Source organism: Uloborus diversus, chromosome 9 (assembly GCF_026930045.1).
Source record: "Uloborus diversus isolate 005 chromosome 9, Udiv.v.3.1, whole genome shotgun sequence".
Lineage (NCBI taxonomy): Eukaryota > Metazoa > Arthropoda > Arachnida > Araneae > Uloboridae > Uloborus > Uloborus diversus.
In genome coordinates, this window is record NC_072739.1 from 11,777,027 (window position 1) to 11,798,598 (window position 21,572).

Consider the following 21,572-nt stretch of genomic DNA (forward strand, 5'->3'; position numbering starts at 1 on the left):
AGATGAGCTTTTGAGATATTTGAAGAAACGTGTTTTGGATTCAATAGGAAATGCTGGAACTAGACTTTTTTTTTCGCACTTTCACTTCAATGGAAACGAAATAATCAAGCTTGTACAGTAAAACTAACATACAACAGATGACAAAAATGCAAAAAAAAAAAGAAGAAAAATTTTCAGCTACTGTCCTTTACCTACTCATGGTAACACTATATCTCCATATACCCCAACTGTATATCTGTATCAAATAATTTTTTAACAACAAAACAGTTTCATTATGTAATTTAATAATTGACAAAGTAAAAAAAGCAGCGAATAAAATAAAATGGTATAACTTTGATATACACCCCCAAAAATTATGCGCCAAATCTGGCATTTCCTACGGACTTTTTAGGGTTGCTGTTTCTTATTTTGGTGTTGCCAATTTAGGTTTTTTCAGCTTTTAGGTTTTTGCTGTTGCCAAATTTAGTATTTTCTTGTATTTTGAACCATTTTTTGAGTTTCTTTTAAAGTTTTGTGGCAACAATTTTTGTGGCAACAAAGTTTTGTGTCAACAAAAACAAAAAAAGTCGCCAAATTTTCGATTTGGGGGGGTATATCAAAGTAGTTCCAATAAAATTAGTCAAAAAATCCGCGCAAGCTTGTTCATATCATACTCGGGGACATAACAAAAGTAGCCAAGTTTTCCTCTAGTGGAAACCTTACTATTTAATAATCCATAAAAGGCATTTAATTGTTGTTCTATCAACCATTTTAAAGGCAAATAAAGACTTTTAATTAACTTTATAAAATTCAGAAAATAGAAAACTAACAACATATGCAGGTTACATCATTACTGTCTAAAATATTAATTATTTAAAAATTTCCAGTTTTTAAATATTTTTTGAGCACAGATTACGAATTAAGTGCACATAGTAAAATTTTATTGAAACTATTTGAATTAAATTCGAGTACGCATGAAAATACCCTTCAGAAACAAGCTATCACTTTATATGTAAACAAAACAGTTTAGTGAATGTAATAAACCTAATTTAAGGTATCAGCGTTTCAAAATTATTTATTCGATACACATTTAAGAATGTTACCTAAACATCTAAAATCACTGTACATCACTTATAGATGCATATTCAGTTTCAATAAAGTAAATTAAGTGAATCAAAAACCACTTTGAATTTCCAAATGACAACTTACTGTTTACATATTGATTTGAAATGAACAACTATCCTGCTTTGGCAGTATAACAGGGATGATGAAAGTGCATTTCATAGTTTGGTGATCTATGCATGCTATATATTCAGTGTTTCTACTTGATTTTCCTTTTAGAGAAATAAAATATTTACAACTTAAATGTAGAGAATCAAATGGATTATCCGCCATGTTTACGATCATAACTAATATTGACAATGCCAGATTTCGTAGAAAAAGTTCTATTTACTTTAATCATGGCTCCCCTAGATTCCGCTTAGTTTTGGTCATGCTTTAACTAAATATATAGACTATCATTTTTTAAGTGAGATAAATAGTTAAAAACATAATAGAAATTCCTATTTTTGTGCACGTCTTTACGTCACCACAGATTTTGCAAAAAACGTTCAATAAGTATTCTATCTGAAAGTTCGTTAGCAGTGTAATATTTTTGAAAATTTACTTCCTATGAAAGGTTTTTTTTAGATCATTTTCTTGATAAAAATAATGGTAAAGGTTTCTTTTTGCGAGAAATTTTTCTTTACAGTGTTTTTGAAAGACAATTAAAAGTTTTTGGCAACGTTCTTCCTTTGCAAATTTTTAGTTTTTTTTTTTTTTTTCAAATTTTTTTTTTTTTTTTTTTTAAAGTGTACATATAAACATGGCGGACGATACGCTTGATGTTCGATCTGAATATTTGAAAAGACTAAAAAGGTTTATAACATTTTGCCTATATTGTTGTTTTGTTCTAGAGCATGTATTTTCGAAGAGTATTCTGTAGTTAACTTCAAAAGTGCTGCAAATTTCCGTTCGCTTTAAGTGACAGAACGAGGACTTTCACGTAATCGATCGGTTTCAGAAACCGGATTCTACATCGAAATGAAAGCCGCCTCTGTTTCATTATTATTCTACTCGTTATTTCTCGTGTATTTTTACCTTTCTCGCTCTCGCCTTTTTCATATTCCGTATAAAAAAAGTTTCAAATGATTCCAAATAAGATGTTTTTAAAAATGCATTTTATATGTGCAGTCTTTTTTTTTTTTAATAGCACTTCTTTTTTCTCAATTTTTTCTTTTCCAGTGCAATAGTAAAAAAAAAATCATTTGATTTCTTGATGTATTATTTTATTTATTTATTTTGGAAAAAAAAATTAACAATGTTTAAATCAGTATTAATGCTTCAGTGTCCCATGATAGAAATAAAACCAGCTGTTATCTATCTCTTAGCTCGCTTGTATTCAAAATTCGTTCATACGAACACTTATTAATTTCATACATCTTTGTATCACTTCATAGTTTCTCCATCAAAAATGAAGTGAAACCTAAAATAAAGTTTTATGGTATATATATTTTCGGTTTTAAAAAATTATATTTTTAGCAATCATCAAAACATACTTTCTGTTAGTAATTAGAAAAAATTAACAAACTAAACTCCTTTATGCACCCTCTTTTTCACTATTTTCAGGATATTTTTAAAAAATCTTAAAGCCAGATGTACACAAATCAGCCAGATATACCAAACAGCAAATAAAGGCTGTTTTTTGGTTCCTTTAAAAAAAAAGAACCTTAAAATCTGCTTTCATGAAAATAAATTTATAATATCAGCAGCTTTAAAAAGCTAATTTTGAAAATTGGCAGTCCCAAAAACTATTAAAAAATCGAAAGTTTCACAAAAATCCACATTTTAAATTAGAAAATTAATTTCTCTATAAAACAAATTTTACTCATAAAATAAAATGCTAGTCTGACAGTTGCTGAAGTAACCAAGTTTTTGTAGTATTTTCACTTGTTAGTAGCCATTTTTTGCTAAAGTGCATTATGCAATTTTATCGCAATCTGTTCTAACACAATACAAAGCCTATTGAGCTGAAATACAATGATGTTTTTTGTACTTCTTGTATTTAGCTCCTCCCCTTCTCCAAACAAAACCTAAAAATGTAGATGAAAGCTCTTTTCGAACTAAAATTTAAGTTGCTCTAATTTTCTTTTCCATAACTTAGAATGTGACTTTAAAAATCACAAAAACAATGCTGGTTTTAAAAACTTTCACGTAAATTGAATCTTGATGCAGCACTTTCACCTAAATAGGTATTGAGAAAAAAATCAACGATTGGCTCCTACAGAAATCTACAGGCTGTGTTTGGATATATATTTAATGCTGTTGAGATATATTTTAATTTACAGCACATATTTAAATTTAATAAACACTGAATAACAATGCATAAGACATAGAGTTCCTTTTTTTAATATCTACTCATTTTCCGTTCACTAATACTTTTGTAAGAGTTTCTTTCGCTGAATTTAAAGTGTTTGGCACAGTGGCAAATGCTTAGCGCATATTCTGGTTATCTTCAAAATCTGCAGATGATTAAAGTGCCCTTTTGTCTGGAATCATGGAATCACCTTGCCCTTATTTTGGTCTGGGGATTGGGGAAAACACCATATAAAATCATATAAACCAGGGTTTGTGATTTTTTGTAAAAAATTGAAAAAGTTGGATTATTAATTTAAATGGGATTTTTTTGATATAAATCAGAATTCTTTTAATTTTTTTTTAAATCTTCAAAAATTTGTAGTTATTAATTACTTTACATTTATAAACACAGTATATTTCATACAGTAGATGAATTCATTTAGCTTATTTTTAAGACTAAGTTCCTTTTCTATTTAATACATTTTTAAGATTTATAAATATGTTATAATATTTAGATAAGAAGTGATTTTGTTTTATGCTTTGCTTAAAAGTAAGGTTTCCATCCATGGGGGGGGGGGGGCTCAAGCCTGCCCCCTTCCCTAGAATTTCCATGCATTTAGTACTTTTTTTCTTTTTTTTTTTTTTATCAAAATGAAAAACCATTTCTTCTCCAACCATTAATGAGTAAGTTATTAAAAATGCCAAATTTTAATAACTCTAATCTGCACTAAAATCAGTTTCCTTGAGGAAAATATCCTGCTAAATCATGGGGAAAATATCTGAGCTCCTCCTTAAAATTTTGCATATGGGCGCCCATGTTTCCTTCATCATGTACAAGTTAGTGTAAAAGAATATGTTGAGCAATTACTTTTGGACAAAATCATCTCAAATTAAACTTTTTCTCAAAAATTCAAATTTGTCGTAAAAACTTGAATGATACCTCATTTTAAAGGTGAAAGCTTGCAGATTTTGAATATGTGTTAGTAATGCTTATAAACTGCTAACTGGGCTAATGCTCAATATACTTTATACACTAGATATGCACAGATTAACAAAATAATAAAAGTCATGTGTTAGTTTCTGACTGTTTAGATTATGAAAAAATTATAGTTCAGTATATGTATCTCAGATAGTGAAAAAGTACATTTCCAGATGGAGTTTCTTCGTAGTTAAAAAAAAAAATAATTTTGAAATTCAAATTGTTTGTAAAATTAAACATTCTCAAAATCATTTGTAACTTATCTTGGGAAGGAATTTTTGATGGTATTGGGGGAGCCGTCAAGCAATTAATACTGCTTCAGAATTTGTTTCACTTGCAATGGAGGACAATCGAAAAATAAATATTTAATATGTTGCAGTTCCACACCCTGATAAACATTTAACTAGGTTTGATAACAGCTGTAGCTAATACCCTAAGACTACATTATATAAAATCTATAAAAGACTATCGAATTCTTGTACCTGATGAGTTTTCAGGAATAGATATAAAAAAAGGAGGGTGGATTAAATGGAACAGCCTGTGAAGGAAAATGATTCTAATGTTAAAAAATTATGATCATTTGTCCATGTTCAAATTGCAATTAAATGCAAAAAACTGTTATTCATAGCTGAACTTACAAATCAAATGCGAATGGATGTTGAATGTAAGGTGAAATGTATTTGAAAATAGTAAGATATTTGTAGACAATGGACCTGATCGTTATCATTGTATTACATTACTGCTTTAATTATGACTGTATTAATACTATGGATCTGTTTAATGTTTCAATTATTGACAACTGTGTTCGACATTATTTAAAAAATCCTATATGAAAGTTTTGATTTAATTATACACACCTTTTTGTCAATTATTTTCATTCTTATACTAAATCTTTTGGAAAAGGTACGTCCGTTACCAATACAAAATAATTTTTTTCATTATAATAAAAAAAAAATTATATAAATGTTGTGATTGTTTTTGTATCCTTGTATATTTAAGTCAGTAAGAAAAATATTTTTTCACTTGTGAGATGTAGTAAATCACAGAATTTGGATCAATAGTAGCCTTCTATTGAGTCTTGTCCAAAAAAAAAAAATAAGTCTCTTACCATTCGCAAAAATGAAAACTTCTCAGATTTATTTTATGCATGAGAATGAAAATTTGTACAGCGTAAAAGGAAATGTTAGACTTGATCTAAGAATTCCAAAATTGAAACCAGCGAATCAATAAATAAGCTATAAAACATCATGAATCATTGTATTTTTCTTGCAAATGGTTCATCCATTACTTTGATTTTTCCCTTTTCCAAATTATATTAGTGATGGTGTATAAGAAAAATTGTGAATTTTTGTTTGGTTCTGTACTGAATTGAACAGACATTTTGGATTAAAGGAATATTGCAAGAGTGAAAATCTGTTTCATACATAGGAAGAGGGATCAATGTAGTTTTGCCTGTTGAAGTTAAGATTGTATAATGCAGTGTAGTTAAAATTAGAGCAACGCATTCTGAAAATGCAAAATTAATTTATAAAAATAAGATAAACTGATTTTTATTAATGATTTTGTTTAAAAAAATCACTTGATTTAAATCAAGCAGATTAAGTTTGCTTGCTTTTGATTAGTTTGAATCTGACCAGGTTCCAGAACTTTTGTTAACATTAATGGTAGCTGGTAGGTAATGTGTTGAATAAACTAATTATAATTTATAAAAATAAAATAAACTGATTTTAATTAATGATTTTTTTTTTTTAAATCAGGGAACCCTCTTATGAACTGACACTTTTCTTTTTTATCTAGCATTTTAAGCGACTCCTTCTACAAAGATGCCATGGAACACGCTGCCAGCTATAACACAAGGTTATGCCTGGAGAGGAAAATGCGACTTCCCTTCCTCGATCAACAGACTGGGGTTGCCCAAAGCGACTGTGCACTCTGGATGCACAAATGGCAGCGCATGCCAGGAAAAACAGAAGGCCAGCTATACTCCTACCCTGCTCGTAGATGGAAGAAAAAAAGACGCCAATACCTCATGAATAACTTTTACCTCACTCGCCGGCTGAAAGAAGTTGAAAATAATGAATCAGGTCAGTCATTATAGGTGATAAGTCTTCAGTTCAATCCACTACAACATCTATTGATTTTAATGTAAAATTCCATTTGTCAAGAGTGCGCTTTTGTACATTGCATTTTGCTTTTTTTCATCCATCTGTTTCGATGAACTTCGTTTTCTTAGAAGCTTCTGTCTAGTCTTTGTAACCTAATCTGTGTAATGAATAAAATATTTTTAAAACTTGATCATGCATTTCTTTCTTGAAACTTTTGATATCATTAGTCATGTTTATTTATTTATTTATTTTTAAAGATCTAAAGCATGAATTTAGTTGCAATTTATTACTAGTTTTGAACGGTGATGTTCCCACCAAATTTTCTGAGGGTATACTCCCAGTAATCCATTATGCACAATATGTGTGTGCGATCATAAGCCATTCAAAAGGCATTGATTCATTAAGTGTTAATGAAATAAGGTTTACTTGTCGGAAATTGTGGTTAACATAAATGTGTTATTTTTGCTTATGGAAAATTTAAAAATGCGATGATAAAATCTGGATTAGAAATGAAAATTTTTGAAGGTTGAAGGTATACACTATTTTATATCTAAAAAATGTTTGAGAGTATATGGAGTATAATACCCTATGGGAACACCACTGGTTTTGAACACACATTGCAGTTTGGTTTCTACACTAATATGATTTTATTAGTTTATTTAAATTAATAATTATTTCTATTTTGTTTTTATTTAATGGTTAACTTACAGATTGTAGGTGCACGTAGATAATTTTCATAAATGTTTTGTATACTCCCCCCTCCTTTTTTTATTGTTTTTTAATTTCATCTGAAAATTCTATATTTATTTTAAGATCAAATTTTTCAGAAAATGTTATGCATGTGCATTTACACTCATTCATCATTTTGTATATTTGGGCTCTGGTAAAAGACATCTGATTGGTTGAGGCTTAAACGATCCCACTTGTTAAAACAGGGAAGAGGAGTTGCTGATAATGATTGTTGGCATTCTGCTAAGAGATTTTTTTTTTTTTGTTCTAACCTAAACAAAAATGAGCTTGTTCAATCCAAAAATTCTTTTTACCAGAGCCCAACTATGCCGTTAAATGACAAAAAAAAATCTTATTAATAAATTTTAACTTCCCGAATAGACTTTTCAACAGCTCTGCATATAAAGTTTGGAAACTAAATTCCACCTTTATTTCATTTATATATCATATTTGTTCGAATCGTGTAGAGACATTTTGCGCAATGAAATCCATATTAAAATTTTAAATTAAAAGTATTTACAGTAAAACCCCAATTAAACAATTGTCAGGAACTAAAAATTAATATTAAAATCAAGGCTATTATTAAATCAAGGAGCATAGACATTCAATGCAGTCAAAATCGGATCAACGTTATACTGTATTTATGTTTTAAATTTTTGATATATTTGTTTTGTTTCTTTCAAAAGATGAGTGCTTTTTTAAATGACGATTTATAAATGTGATTCACCTCTTTTTTTTTTGTTATGTTACAGTTAAAATGGGCATGTATTCTGCCGTGTGTAGGTAAAGGGCAGTAACTGCAAATTTTTCTTTTTCTTTTTTTGCATATTTGTCATCTATTGTACGTTATCTTTATTGTACCAGCTCTCTTATTTGATTTTTGCTGAAAAGATGTCTAATTCCAACATTTCCCTATTGTTAGTATTGAATCCAAAACACGTTTCTTCAAATATCTCGAAAAGAGACTGCAGATACTGCCGTTTACCTGCACACGGCAGTATTGTCAAAGATAAATATACTTATGTAATAGTAAGAAGGTAATTTGGAGTATGTTCAAAAGAATTTATTTTGACTTTGAAGTTACAGAAGAAATTACGGAAAGATTTGTATTTGTCGTACCAAATAAATAAAAGCATGATGAAGAATGATCAAGTTTGCTTATAGATGGATCAGCCATTGCATTTTCTTTTGTTTATTTACTTTTTCAATAACTTAGTTCTGTACTTATTGAAGCAATTAGTTTCTCTCGCTGAACTTTTAGTTGATAAATAATTTTGATTTGTTATTTTAAATTAAAGTCTTTAGTTTATATGCATTCAGCCTTATTTTGATTTTGTTTTTTAAAATTTAAAGCTGAGAATCATCAGACCACAAATGAAAACTCTGTAACCGGTACTACTCAGGAAGCTGATCCAGCTGAAAAAGTCACTGAAGATTCAAAAGATTCGTGGTACAAGGATTTCGAAGAAACGACTACGGAGCATTTTGATATGGGAGAAGTTGAAGACCCTGATACAGATGTTGAAGATTATGAAGAAACCTATATCCGAAAAAAGAAAAAGAAAATAAGAGTAAGTACCTTATTTTGCTAAAACCACCCATTTTGTTGGTTGTAATTTTTATATAAGACTAATATTTTACTATTTTCTATAAGTCATTTTTATAAAAGTTTACTCTATTCAACAAAAATAAAGGCCTGTAAGTCTGCAACTTTTGTAAACTTTCTCTAAAAAAAACTCCAGAAATTTGCAGTTTGCTTAGCACTGATTTGTTATTGTCCGCACCTGACTATAAATCTGAACACCTGGGCCCACTTTAAAAAAACGACTTTATCGGTACAAAGACAAAGTGTTTTTCAAAATTACAGTAGAAGACCATTATAACACACACCTTGGGACCAGAACTTTTGCGTTGTACTTGTTTTTGCATTATATAGATCATTTCATAAATTTTAAAACTAATATTTAGAATATATCTATATATTAGCACTTCAGAATGAGTTTTATCTGCATGAGTATTAAAGCACTAATGTTACAATCAGTCATTCACAAATAAATATGTTTCACAATTAAAGAAAGTGAATTATCCTACACTTCTGCTAGCTTCATGGTTTGCATAACAGTTGTATTTTCAAGAGCCTACTGGTATTCTTTGTTTACTGTAAATACTAATTTTCATTTGAAAGCGTTGAATTAAGATGAAAAGATGAAAAACTGCTCCAAATTTAATTTGCCTAACAATTTTATGTTTGCAAGGCAAAACGGATTTTTTTTATACTTCAAAACTTATTTTTTACTTGACACTGATTTGTTATTGTCCGCACCTGACAATAAATCTGACACCTGAGCCTTAGTGGGCCCACTTAAAAAACCCCACTTTATCAGTAAGATAAAGGTTTTTTCAAAATTAACAGCATATTGAAAATGTTTACTCCAGAAACAATCTTAAGTATTATTATTATATTGATCAAACCAAGTCCAGAAATTGCCATTTTCCATTCTGAATAATTTATTAAGAACTAGCAAAAATACCCGGAGTTGCCTGGGTATTTTTGCTAGTCAACACACCACTTTGACCTGATTAAAAATCGAGCTTCTTCCTTACCCATAAAAGTAAAATAGCATTAAGTATAAAGAACGAACAAGTATTCATTTAGAAACGAAAGCACAAATTGAAGCATATTTTGGAATTTGAAGAATTTTCAAAATATGAACTAACAAGAACTAAGATCACTAAAAAAACCATACGCTTTATTTAATTAAATGGTACACACACACACAAAAAGAAAAAAAAAGTTCTCTACTCTGTTTCCCTAAGCATGCAAACGTTAGAATGGGTTTGACCCCTCCCTCCAAAGTAAGGATATGTAGAGATTTTTCCCGCTCGAGACCCTTACATAATTAATGAATGGCCCCTTAAAGGACAAAAATGTGCAATAAATATTTCTATCTATTAAGTTTTTATTTTCTTTTCTTTTTTTTACATTTTTGGGGAAAATCCTTAATAAACTGTTACAGGGAATCTTTTTTAACAGCTAAATCCAAGGTTGCCACTTGAAAAAGTGAGACTAATAATTATATGAAAACCTATGTGATGACTGCACTATATGCCTCAAACTTGAACCATACCTGAATATATATAACATGTTTCTATATTATGATATGCAATATTTTTTATGTTACTTAATATTTACTAATCTTAAAACTGTTTAAATTTTATTTCCAACTTCTCATTTAAAATATTTGGTATACAACTTAAGACTTAATCATAGTTCGTGAGAAATGCAAAAAACATATTATTAATATATATTTCAGTATCAGAAAGAGCACTTTTTTAAAAAAATGTTACTCATAAAATGTAATTTTTTCTAGGGCGAAAAATTTATCAATAAACAGCAAAAATTAGCTTATAAGTTATCCCTATTTTTTAATAAGAAGTAATCAGGAACGTTCTGCCATGTTTTTTTATTATTTCTAAAATTATACTGGGAAATATATTTTAATTTTTAAATACTTTACCTTTTTCCAAGTTTTTAATCTCTACCTACTTAAAGCTTTCCCGTCTTTCAAACTTTTAAATCTTAATTTTTAGAAAAATCGCTTCTTTCTTTAGTGATTACTGTTGTTTTTATTTCCAAAAAAATTTATTGATAGGGATAATTTTGTTTTAGAGTAGTAGAGGAAGAAAGAGAGCTGATCGTTATGACTACACTGATTTAGAAAAGCCATACGTTTGTGAAAGTGAGTTTTTTTTATGTCTAGTTTTATTGTACTGGAAGAAGTTTTGAGATATTTTATGTATTTTTATCGGAAGGTTACGCCTATTTCTTGTTGTGTGTTACCCTCTACAGTGTAGAAGCTTTCTTCATAGGAATAATTATTATTAAATGAAGCAAAATTGCTCTGTTTTGTTGGAGGTTTCAGTTTTTTGAATCATTTTGTAATTATTTTTCAAAAAAAAAAGGGGGAGGGGGATGTTTTGCTAGAAATATCTGAAAGGCATATAAAAGATATACTGTATTATTTAAGACTACTGAAGCTAAATAGTCTTACCCTTTATACTCATGTACAGATCAACTCTGATGTAAGTTAAGTTGGTAACTCTGGGTAAGTAAGTTGATACCATAACATATAAGCGTAGTATCAGGTTTATTGATGTGTGGAGTAAATGTAAACGCGATTGGATTGCTAGGGATGGCCTGCATCTGAGCTCTACAGGGGTCAAAATGGTTAGTGGTTTGGTTTTAGAGGCATCAGAATCAAAAAACTAAGTTGGAATGGGGGGCATGGTTTAAGGAGCGGAATTCGAAAGGGTACTAACTATTGGAATTTTAGTAGATACGGAAATAGGGTGGCTAATAAGAAAAAATATTTTAACAGTTGGGATTCAAATAAGCGTGCAGCATTAAATAAGAGTAAGATGGGCTTACTTAAGGTTTTTTATACAAATGCTCGTAGTATTAGGAACAAGATGGAAGAATTGAAAAGCATAGTAATAGACGAGAGGTTGCACATTATTGGAGTTACCGAGACATGGGCTACCGAAAGTGATGATGATTTATTATCTATTGCTGGGTATAATTTGTTTAGACAAGATAGAATAGGTAAAAGAGGTGGTGGGGTTTTATTTTATGTCAGAGACACTTTAACTTGCAATGAATTGGTAATTAATGATAAACCTAATGAGATTGATATGATTTGGCTGGAGTTGATGAGCAATAAGGGCAAAAAACTACGTTTAGGGAACATTTATAGGCCATCCAACTTAAGCCAGGGTCAAGATGAACAGATGTTTAGTATTATTAGTGACATTTCTAGCAAGGGGTCAGTCATCGTAATGGGAGATTTTAATTTTCCAGGAATTGATTGGAATAATTTTTACCATAGTAATAGCAGAGAAGAGGAATTTTTGAAAGTAATTGGTGACTGTTTCTTAGATCAAATCGTAACTCAGGGTACTCGACAGGACGTGATTTTGGATCTAGTTTTCTGCGACATGGAAGGTTCTGTTCAGGGGTTGTGTGTAGGGGAACACATTGGAGATAGTGACCACAACAGTAATTAGGTTTGGGATTAAAATTGATATGCACAAAGTGGAGAATTTTAGGTTTGTGCCCAATTTCAGAAATACTGACTTTGAGGCACTTAGGCAGAGTTTGAAAGCAGTTTTTTCTTTTGGATTGGACAACAGCGATGTGAATCTTCAGTGGGCAGAGTTTAAGGAAAATCTAGCGAAAACGGTTGGGGATCATGTTTCCTTTAGGAGAAAGGGTGTCAACACTAAAATTTGGCCAATGTGGTTCTCCAGGGAAACTAAAGACGCTCTAAATTACAAGCAAGCTGCTTTTCATAGGTTTAGAGAAACTGGTCACAGTGCAGATAGGCTCCAATATTGTAAGGCAAGGCGTAAATTTAAGTATTTGGTACGGATTCAGAAGAGGGAGTTGGAGCAAAGACTGGCAGATAACATAAACAGAAATCCCAAGAGGTTTTTTGCATACGCTAATTCGGGGAAAGTTCAAAATAGTCATATTGGGCCACTGGTTGATGAGCACGGAATTTTAATTCAGGACGATAGTGATATTGCTAATGTTCTTAATAACTTTTTTTCGAGTGTTTTTAACGATAACTGTATCTCAACAGTTGACACCAACAAGACACAAGCTATAGTACAGCTTGAGGACTTTGTATTTTCCAGGGATGATGTTTTACTTCATTTGAAAAAAATTAAAGAGACTAAGGCTCTGGGACCAGATAATATTTATCCAAAAATTTTAATTGAATGTGCGGAGGAATTAGCAGATGTAATCGTAAATATTTTCAATGCTTCTTATAACTCGGGGACAGTGCCAGAGGACTGGAAGCTGGCTAACATTACACCGCTCTTCAAGAAAGGGGCTAAAGGGAGTGCGGGAAATTATAGACCTGCGAGTCTAACTTCGGTGGTTTGCAAAATTTTTGAAACATTGATGAAAATTAAGATAGTAAATTTTCCAGAGACTAATAATCTATTGACTAGTTTTCAGTACGGTTTCAGGAAAGGTAAAAATCTTGTGCAACTAATTTATTACATTTCTATGACAAAGTTACCATGGCTTTGGACAATAAGAAGCCTGTAGATGTTGTTTACATTGATTTTCAAAAAGCTTTCGATAAGGTACTGCATGTTGCTCTACTTAGAAAATTAGCTGATGTAGGAATAGGAGGGAAAATTTTCATTTGGGTAAAAAACTGGCTGACCGGAAGGAAACAAAGGGGAAATTATTCTAATTGGAGTGAGGTCTTAAGCGGGGTTCCTCAAGGATCAGTGTTAGGGCCTGTTTTGTTCATTGTCTTTATGAACGATATTCACAAAAATATTTCTGGGAACATGAATTGTTTTGCTGATGATGTCAAAGTTATGGGGACTGTAGAAAATGAAAAACAAGCAAATCAGCTGCAAGAGGATCTAGATCATATTACGGAGTGGGCTGATAAATGGGGTATGGCTGTTAATGTTGAGAAATGTCAAGTGCTACATTTAGGGCATGGAAATAAGTGTACAAGTTATTATTTGTAAGGTTCAGTCATTAGTCAGGCAGACAAAGTTACTGATCTGGGGGTCTTAATAAGTCAGGATTTAAAGTTTAACCAACAGTGCAGCATCGCTAGTAACAAAGCCAATAAGATGCTTGGGTTTATCAATAGATCTATTTCAAACAAATCTAAAGAAGTTCTTCTACCCTTATATAGAAGTTTGGTAAGACCCCATTTGGAGTATGCTGTTCAGTTTTGGTCTTCTTATCTTAAGAAAGATATTAATGTATTGGAAAGGGTTCAAAGGCGGGCTACAAGGCTAATAAATGGACTTTCCCACTTAGATTATGATTCCAGGCTTAGAAAGCTAAAAATGTACAGTCTTGAGCAAAGAAGAGACCGAGGGGACATGATTCAGTTGTTTAAATTTATTAAAAGGAAAGACGTTACGGGGCTGAAGTTTAGCACTGAAAACAGGACAAGGGGTCATTGTTTTAAGCTATTTAAATCTCAGGCTAACATGGATATTAGGAAAAATTATTATTTTAGCAGGGTAGTGGAACCTTGGAACAGCTTACCGGAAGAGGTGGTAATGAGCAAGGGAGTCGATAGTTTTAAGAGGGCCATTGATCTTCACTGGGGATTGTAAATGGACTAGGACCAGTCTAGCTGGGCCCAGAGCCTGTTGCTGGTTGTCACTTTTTTATATTAACTAAAATCTAACGGGGGGAGGGGGGTGTTTTAATATGTAAGCCAGATCAATTCTCTCTGATACTAGACAAAAAAATTTATTTTCTGGTGAATTGTTGCTGATAACTATGTCATTTGAATATTTCTACAATGCTGATAGAGAAGTAAAATAGAATTCTCAATTAAAGGAGCTTTATGAATTTTCAGATTCTGGACAATTATGTAAATTTTAATGTTCTTGAGAATCCCCATCTTTACTAATATTATAAAGAGAGAGGGCGGATTTTTGTGTGTTTACATGTTCGAGGTAATCTCTGGAACCACTGCACCTATTTGAAAAATTCTTTCACTGTATGAAAGGTGCTTTCTTACTGAGTAACATAGGCTATAATTCGTAAAAATCCGATAAATAATTCTTTTTTTATTCAAATTTAGGCCCGAATTTCAAGTAAATTGCCTATTATTGGCTATTAAAGGGGTGAAAAATTACTTGCACATATTAATATTATATATCGTTAAAAGAGGTAAAATTTTCTGCATTCTAAACAATTTATTTCAATACTCTTAACTTAATTACGGCAGGAGTAATTTGCGTTTTTAGCTCGAACTTTTTTAGGCTTAACTGAAATTTAGGCACTACTTTCTTTATTAAATCTATCAATAAAAATGTAGGAATTGTCCCACAGTTTTCTTTTTGACAGCATTGGAAAAAGCGAGATTTTTTACTCCAGATCTCTCTCGACCTATGATCGAAAAAATTAGCTTCTATCTTCAAAGGAAAAAAAGTTACAAGTGTTTTTAAATCAATTTCAAAATATGTCATTTTGACTCAGGTTGTCAACCATTTTATTTTCGCTTTCCATGGTTACGCTTTTTGAATCCATTGTATATTTTCTTAATTTGCATCTGATTTCTTAAACTTATTTTATTTCATGTTTCCATGGTTACGCTTTTAAAATCCATCTTCCGCATTTTAATTTCTTAAAAGTATTTGAATATCTGTCGTCATTGTTTTGAAGGGTAATTTTTCATGGTGTTTTTTTTTCTTTTATTTAAATTATTCTTTAAGTTATTAAGTTATTCTTTTAATTAATTGTTAAACTTATGTCACTTGACACAATTTTTGTTCTTAAGGTAAACCAGGCAAAACTGGACAATGCAGCTCCTAATATATAAAGATTTGAAAGCTACTGTTAATGTGATTTTATACCTTTTTGTTTGTTTGGCGAAACATTTATTATTGCCAAAGAAAAAACATCCGCTTCACTCGCAAAAGGGCTGTGTTTCGGTAGCGTGGTCGCTTGGCACGTTAGGCGCTGAGCAGGTTCAGTCTAGGATTATTGTTTTAAGGCAACTGTTAATGTCATTCATTGTTTCGGCGATTTCTTTTGAAAGAAAAGAAACTTTTGATTTGTTTTTATCCGAGTGAAATGTACGACATTTTCTTCTTTTTTTCTGACGATTTTTGAATGTCCCACAGGATGTTTTTTTTTTCGTTAGACGGATGGATTATGATAGCGTGGGCAAGTTTGGCGATAAACAATAGAGCTGCAGAGTTATTTTTATATTTGAAAGATTAATTCGATGTCTTTTTTTGTTTATTTGGCGAAATATTTTAAGTTGCAGTAAAAACCGCTTCACTCGCTAAATAGAGTTTTAAAGCAACTGTAAATCTAATTTAATGATTTGACGAAAAGTTTTAAACTCCAAAGAAACTTAAATAGTGTTTTTTTTTTTTGAAAAGGTGTGTACGCATTTTATACAAAGAAAAACGATCATTTCACATCAGAGGCGGAGGGGGCGTCAATTCTTTTTATTCAACGGACTTCCATTAAATTTTTAGCATGGACATCGCTGTGCGGGTACTGCTAGTTCTATATATATAGAGAGAGACACGGGTGCAGTTTTAAGTTCTGAAAGATTTAAAAGTTACAGAACATTTTAGAAAACTCAAACAGTGGGGGGAAAAAAGGTCTGCAGGAACAAAAATAAATGGGAAAAGTTATTCTTTGCATTGTAATCTGAATAGTGCTCAAAAAACTATATTACTCATTCAGTATAAATGTACATATATTGTACAAAATAAATTTTTATTTTATTAATTTTTTTAAACTTACTTTCATTTTTTCTCTGTGGAGTAAATATTTGTTAATTGTAAAATACTGATTTTACAAGTGTTTCCAAATATTTGATTTTTTAAATTATATTAATTATGGTTCTTGCTATATTATTATTAATTCTATGTTACTATAATTAATTTTAGCTATATTTTCGTCAAATGAACACATTCAGTAATGTATTAACTTACTTATTTTTATCTTGTCTATTTGCATATTCATATTTTTTTATTTCAAACTTTCATTCTTGAATAGCACTCAAGAAATCTTTGATTCTTTTTCTTAAAAATATTTACTACTTTGCCTTAGAAAGTCATCCAACTAATGCTCCAAAAAAAACATTTCTTTATACAGTTTGTGGGGCTCGTTACAAGACTAGGCCTGGTTTGTCCTATCATTACAGCCACGGTCACAATAACGATTCCACAGATAACACTGAGGAAGAAACAAACTACACACCACCAAAACCAGTGGCGCAACCACCACCACCTGCGCCACCAGCCCCACCACCACCACCTTGTGCTGCACCCCCTCCTCAGGTTTTGCAACCAACACTCCCTTCTTGGCCTGGTCCTTCAAGCGAAGATGGCCCCTTGAGTATGTTTGTGATCTTTCCTAATTCTTAGAGTGTGTTTTTGTAGAAAAGTAAACAGTGTATATTTTATAATTTCTAATCCTTCAGGGTTCCAGTCCAAACTCTCTTATTGTTATAATTTGTCAATTATCTCAAATTCAGGTTAAGGTGTATTAAGTAGAATAATCTTACATAGTTAAAAACTGAGATATGTACCTATCTTTCTATCTATGTATGTCCACTTCTTGGTAAGTTTTAACTATCAAATTTAATACACTTACAGTATTTTATTGAGAAAAGATAGAGGTTCTTGAATCGCACTATCTACTCCTCATTCAGGGAATATATTGCCTAATAATCTGTATTTTGAGCCCTTTCTTTGACCCCCCTTAACTCCCAAACCAGTTGCTCAAACTCTTAAGACGTTTTGGTACATTATCCCCTTCCAGCAAAAGCTTCCGGATTTTTCATGTTTTGAGAGAAAAAGCTGTACTTTTCCAATTTTGGCGCTAACGATACTTTTGTAGAATGCGACATCATGTTAGAGGCCGAGTAGCCAAGGAGTGCTTTCCGTAGGAGAATCTCATGAGAAGATGTTAAGCAAGATTATGACGCCAATCAGTGATACAGAACATGACTTTATCCGTATCCAATCGAAGCGAGCGTTGTGGCGGGCAACTAGGGGATTGATTTCAGCCCTGTTTATCATTTTTCTTGTTCGCTCAGTTCTCGTTGCTTTTGCTTTGTTTTTTTTTAAAGATGAGTAAACGTTATTTCCAAACATTTAAAGAAAGCTATACGAGTAATTTTTACTATATATATAAACAAAAGTAAGTTCAAATGAAATGAAATTCATAACTAGTTTTGTGTTGTTAAATGTAAAGAGGTTAAGCTAATGTTTGAAAAATGTCCTGTTTAATTTTATTTTGCGTTAAAAATAGTCTTGAATAAATTTTTAAAAATCTTCTGAATTTTTTTCTTAGAGGTTGGCAGATTTGGTATAGGTGCACTTTTTTTTTTCCCTTAAATGTTGGGCTGCAGTCTTTTGTTGACCTAATTTGACTGGACTAATAAGGGATTAAAAAATGCATGTGATAAATGTTTTGCTTAGTTCTATGGTAGACAAGGGGGTCCCCAAAACGCATTGCAACAGGCCCCCGAACCTGTAAATCTGCCACTGCCATAAGGACTGTGGTTTTATGTGTGTATTTTCATGTCAAATATGTAATCCATACATATACTTTTTTTCCAATCCACTAATACAAGATTTTTTCTGGAATGAACTGCTTTATGTAGTTTAGTTTTTAACTGTAATTTGATTACATGAAATAAAATCAAAATACTGTGTGCTAAAATATAATAATGAAAAATATGCAACATCAATAAAACATATAATTTAAAAATCATGAATAGGATCTTTTGAGACTACGTGAAGTCCTCTTTATTGCAAATGCCAGCCTATGTGCTAGAAAGTAGCAGAAGGAGTGTATCTTGTCTCACAACTTTTATTAATTGGCCTAACTGTCCTATTGAATAAACAGCTGAATGAATGACTCTTTAAACTATTTGTTTTATTGGGATTGCAAACATTTTGTGTTACATTAATTTTGAAAAATTCATATAGTTATGAATAGAATTTGTCTTTTCTTGTTAAAATTTTTAACCTATGATATGTCGATAAAATTGATTTTATTAATTATGGGCTGCGTAAAACTACTAATTTGTACCCTGCCCTTTCAAAATGGAATATATCCACTTTTGGTTTTTTTTTTCTTTTCTCGTTTTCAGAATCTCTAATATAAGCCCTATTGAACCATGAATTTCTTTCTTCTCAAAGTGGTTTATATCTACTGTTAAAAAAATACGTAAGCATTGGTTTTTCCACCTAAACGTTGTACTATATCCATCCCCTTATTTCTCACCAGGTTTTTTACAGCTAAGTGGAACTTATCCCTTATTTGCTGATACCCGCTTATTCACTTTCATATCAAAAGGGCACATATCCAAATTTGAATTTGCTACTTCTAGTTCAAAAGCAGTTCACAAATAAAATAGCGGAGCGAAGAACTGGCTGAGTATTTCCAATCAAACGCAATACCCGTCCATATTAAGAGATCGCAGCACCTTGAGCCTTGTGCAAGTCTGTTATGTTTGACAAGTGTGACCTTAAATTGTGATTAATTAATGATTAAATTGTGATTAGTTGTGATAAAAATTAATATCTATTAATACCTATACAACATTGTCATTTGAATTGGTTTGGGTGGTTTTATTGTTCATACTTAATTGGATCAAAGTTCTTTTTTTTTTAAATGTTTAGTGAAAAAATAAAGTAAGAGTAGGAAGGAATCAAGTAGAGCAAAAAAATATATATATATATATATATATATGTATACATATATATATATATATTAGGGTGGTCCTTATTTATATGGGAAATTTTTTTTTTCGGAATTCAACAAGTGACGCCCCCTAGTTTTGTGACACTATAATAAAAAGTAACGTGTGCAAAATTTGAACTCGATCGGTCAATAATAACACGTGCCCCTAGGCCGTTGAACTTTAACACTTTTGATAATTTTCCCACAAATCTCTGAGTTTTTACTTCAGACCCAATACATCGTTTCTCCTAGGTTTACAAAATATTTTTACAGTGAGGTAGCACTAAAATTAATCTTTTTAATTACTTTATATCATCTAAATATTTTAAGTTGCATAAGAATGAAATAATGCTTTAGAATTTTTCCTTAGCCGTACGCTTTTCTCAATGTATCTCGATAGTGTGTATTTTTTTTCCAATATTCTTGGACGGTCTGTAAAATAAATTGTTTTTGTGACTCATATTTGGTAAATTAGTTGTGAAATTCTTTGATTAATATTGTGCTCCTTTTTTAGTTGTATCATTCACAATTTTCAGTATTTTAAGGATCTCTCTTCTCTTTAAATAGCTTCCTTCATGTTGCCGTGAATCAGGATCAAATAGGAAAAAATCTTTTAGTATTTGTAACTTATCAAACAGTTTTATTGACTCGTAAGTGATTCTATAAAGAGGAAGATCTTTACTAAGAAAGTATTCCAAATCATTTATCATCCAAATCATCTGTTATCTGAAATTTGTTTAACAGTCATGAGACATGTTTTCCTTATCACATACATTTTTTGGTCTAGTCTTTACCTATCTTCAAAGTTAATTCCTTCATCCAATACGGACAAAGTTACTAGTTTATCCCCTAAATACCATAAATGATTTATGAATTTTCCAATCACTGCTTCTGTTGCATGTTTGTCGTCATTTTGTACGCTGCTAGTTTTTCAGACATATTATATTGTTCAAAGAAGCCTCAATTTGGTTGCTGTGAAAAACCATATCTTCATACAGCATTTAATTGTAAAACAGCATTGAAGGGCTTTCTTTTCATGTAAGGTCAATTTAAATTGTTTCCTAAATATAAAAATTTTTAAACAATTGCATCAAACACTACAGCTGCAACAGTTAGCAATAAAGAGCTATCATCTAAGATATCATATACAGCTTAAGAAATATCTAAGGAATTCCGAGTAGCTGTTCAATATTAGGACCTGAAGCTATGTAGAACTGTAATCCTGTCGGTGTTCTTTGTCCAGTTACTTCTGGATGTAGCTTTGTATATCAGTGAATAACTACAAAATCTAAATTTAAATTCATGAAATCTGATTTTATCTCTCAAAGATTTTCTCTTGCTCTTTTAAGGAATGTACGATTGATCACTAGGTCATTTGATTTAAATTTACTGCATCTACATAGGCTGTAAATAAATGAACAACATGTTTATCCGTAATATGGCATTTGTCTAACAGTGATGAAAGGCGAGCAGATATCGATAGTTTTCAAGCTTTTTTGCATTGTTAGACCAGCTGTAGAAAACAAAAGTTCAACAGGTTACAGGATAAATAGTCATTTCGGTTTCTAAATCTTGTGAATCGCAAGAATTTGATGATAATAAAGGACTATGTACTGGAATAGAAGAAAATTAATTTAAAGTATATATTTCTACACTGTTCTGATCTGGATATTTGTTTAAATTTTATATTTTAGCTATCGAAAATACAGTATATTTTTATGTTAGGAGTAATCGAAAATTATTTTTGATTTGAATTTTTCGAAATTTATATTTTAAAAATTAAAAATCGCATAAGCATTTAGGTATGTTTATAACTAAAGAACAGTGAATTAAAATATAATTGCCATTACTTATAGTTATAACATTGAAGCCTAGCGGCCCTATTTGCCACACCTATTACATATGCAGGAAAGTTTGTAAATCAACACTCCCAAAGCCTGGAGGAGGCAATTTGTTGTTGTCAAAGATCATTCATTAATGGCCTAGGCCATTCATTAATTTCCTATAGAATCCCTTGTGTCTATCTTGGTGAGAAGAAACGTTCTCCTGCCGCTTGGTTGGAACAAGCGCAGAAGAACGGTATGCCTGACCCAAGGCCATTGGTGTA

The 21,572-nt window shown here is 31.1% G+C and overlaps 1 protein-coding gene across 1 annotated transcript in view; it reads left to right on the top strand.

The window, feature by feature from the left end:
* Positions 1 to 1,778: 1,778 nt before the first annotated feature.
* Positions 1,779 to 21,572, top strand: part of LOC129229793 (zinc finger protein ubi-d4-like) — a 33,946-nt gene continuing 14,152 nt past the window's right edge. The window contains exons 1-5 of the mRNA XM_054864169.1: positions 1,779 to 1,896; positions 6,152 to 6,438; positions 8,542 to 8,759; positions 10,859 to 10,928; positions 16,865 to 17,107. Coding sequence (XP_054720144.1) covers positions 1,844 to 1,896; positions 6,152 to 6,438; positions 8,542 to 8,759; positions 10,859 to 10,928; positions 16,865 to 17,107 — 871 coding nt within the window. The 5' untranslated portion in view covers positions 1,779 to 1,843. The remainder of the gene's footprint in view (positions 1,897 to 6,151; positions 6,439 to 8,541; positions 8,760 to 10,858; positions 10,929 to 16,864; positions 17,108 to 21,572) is intronic.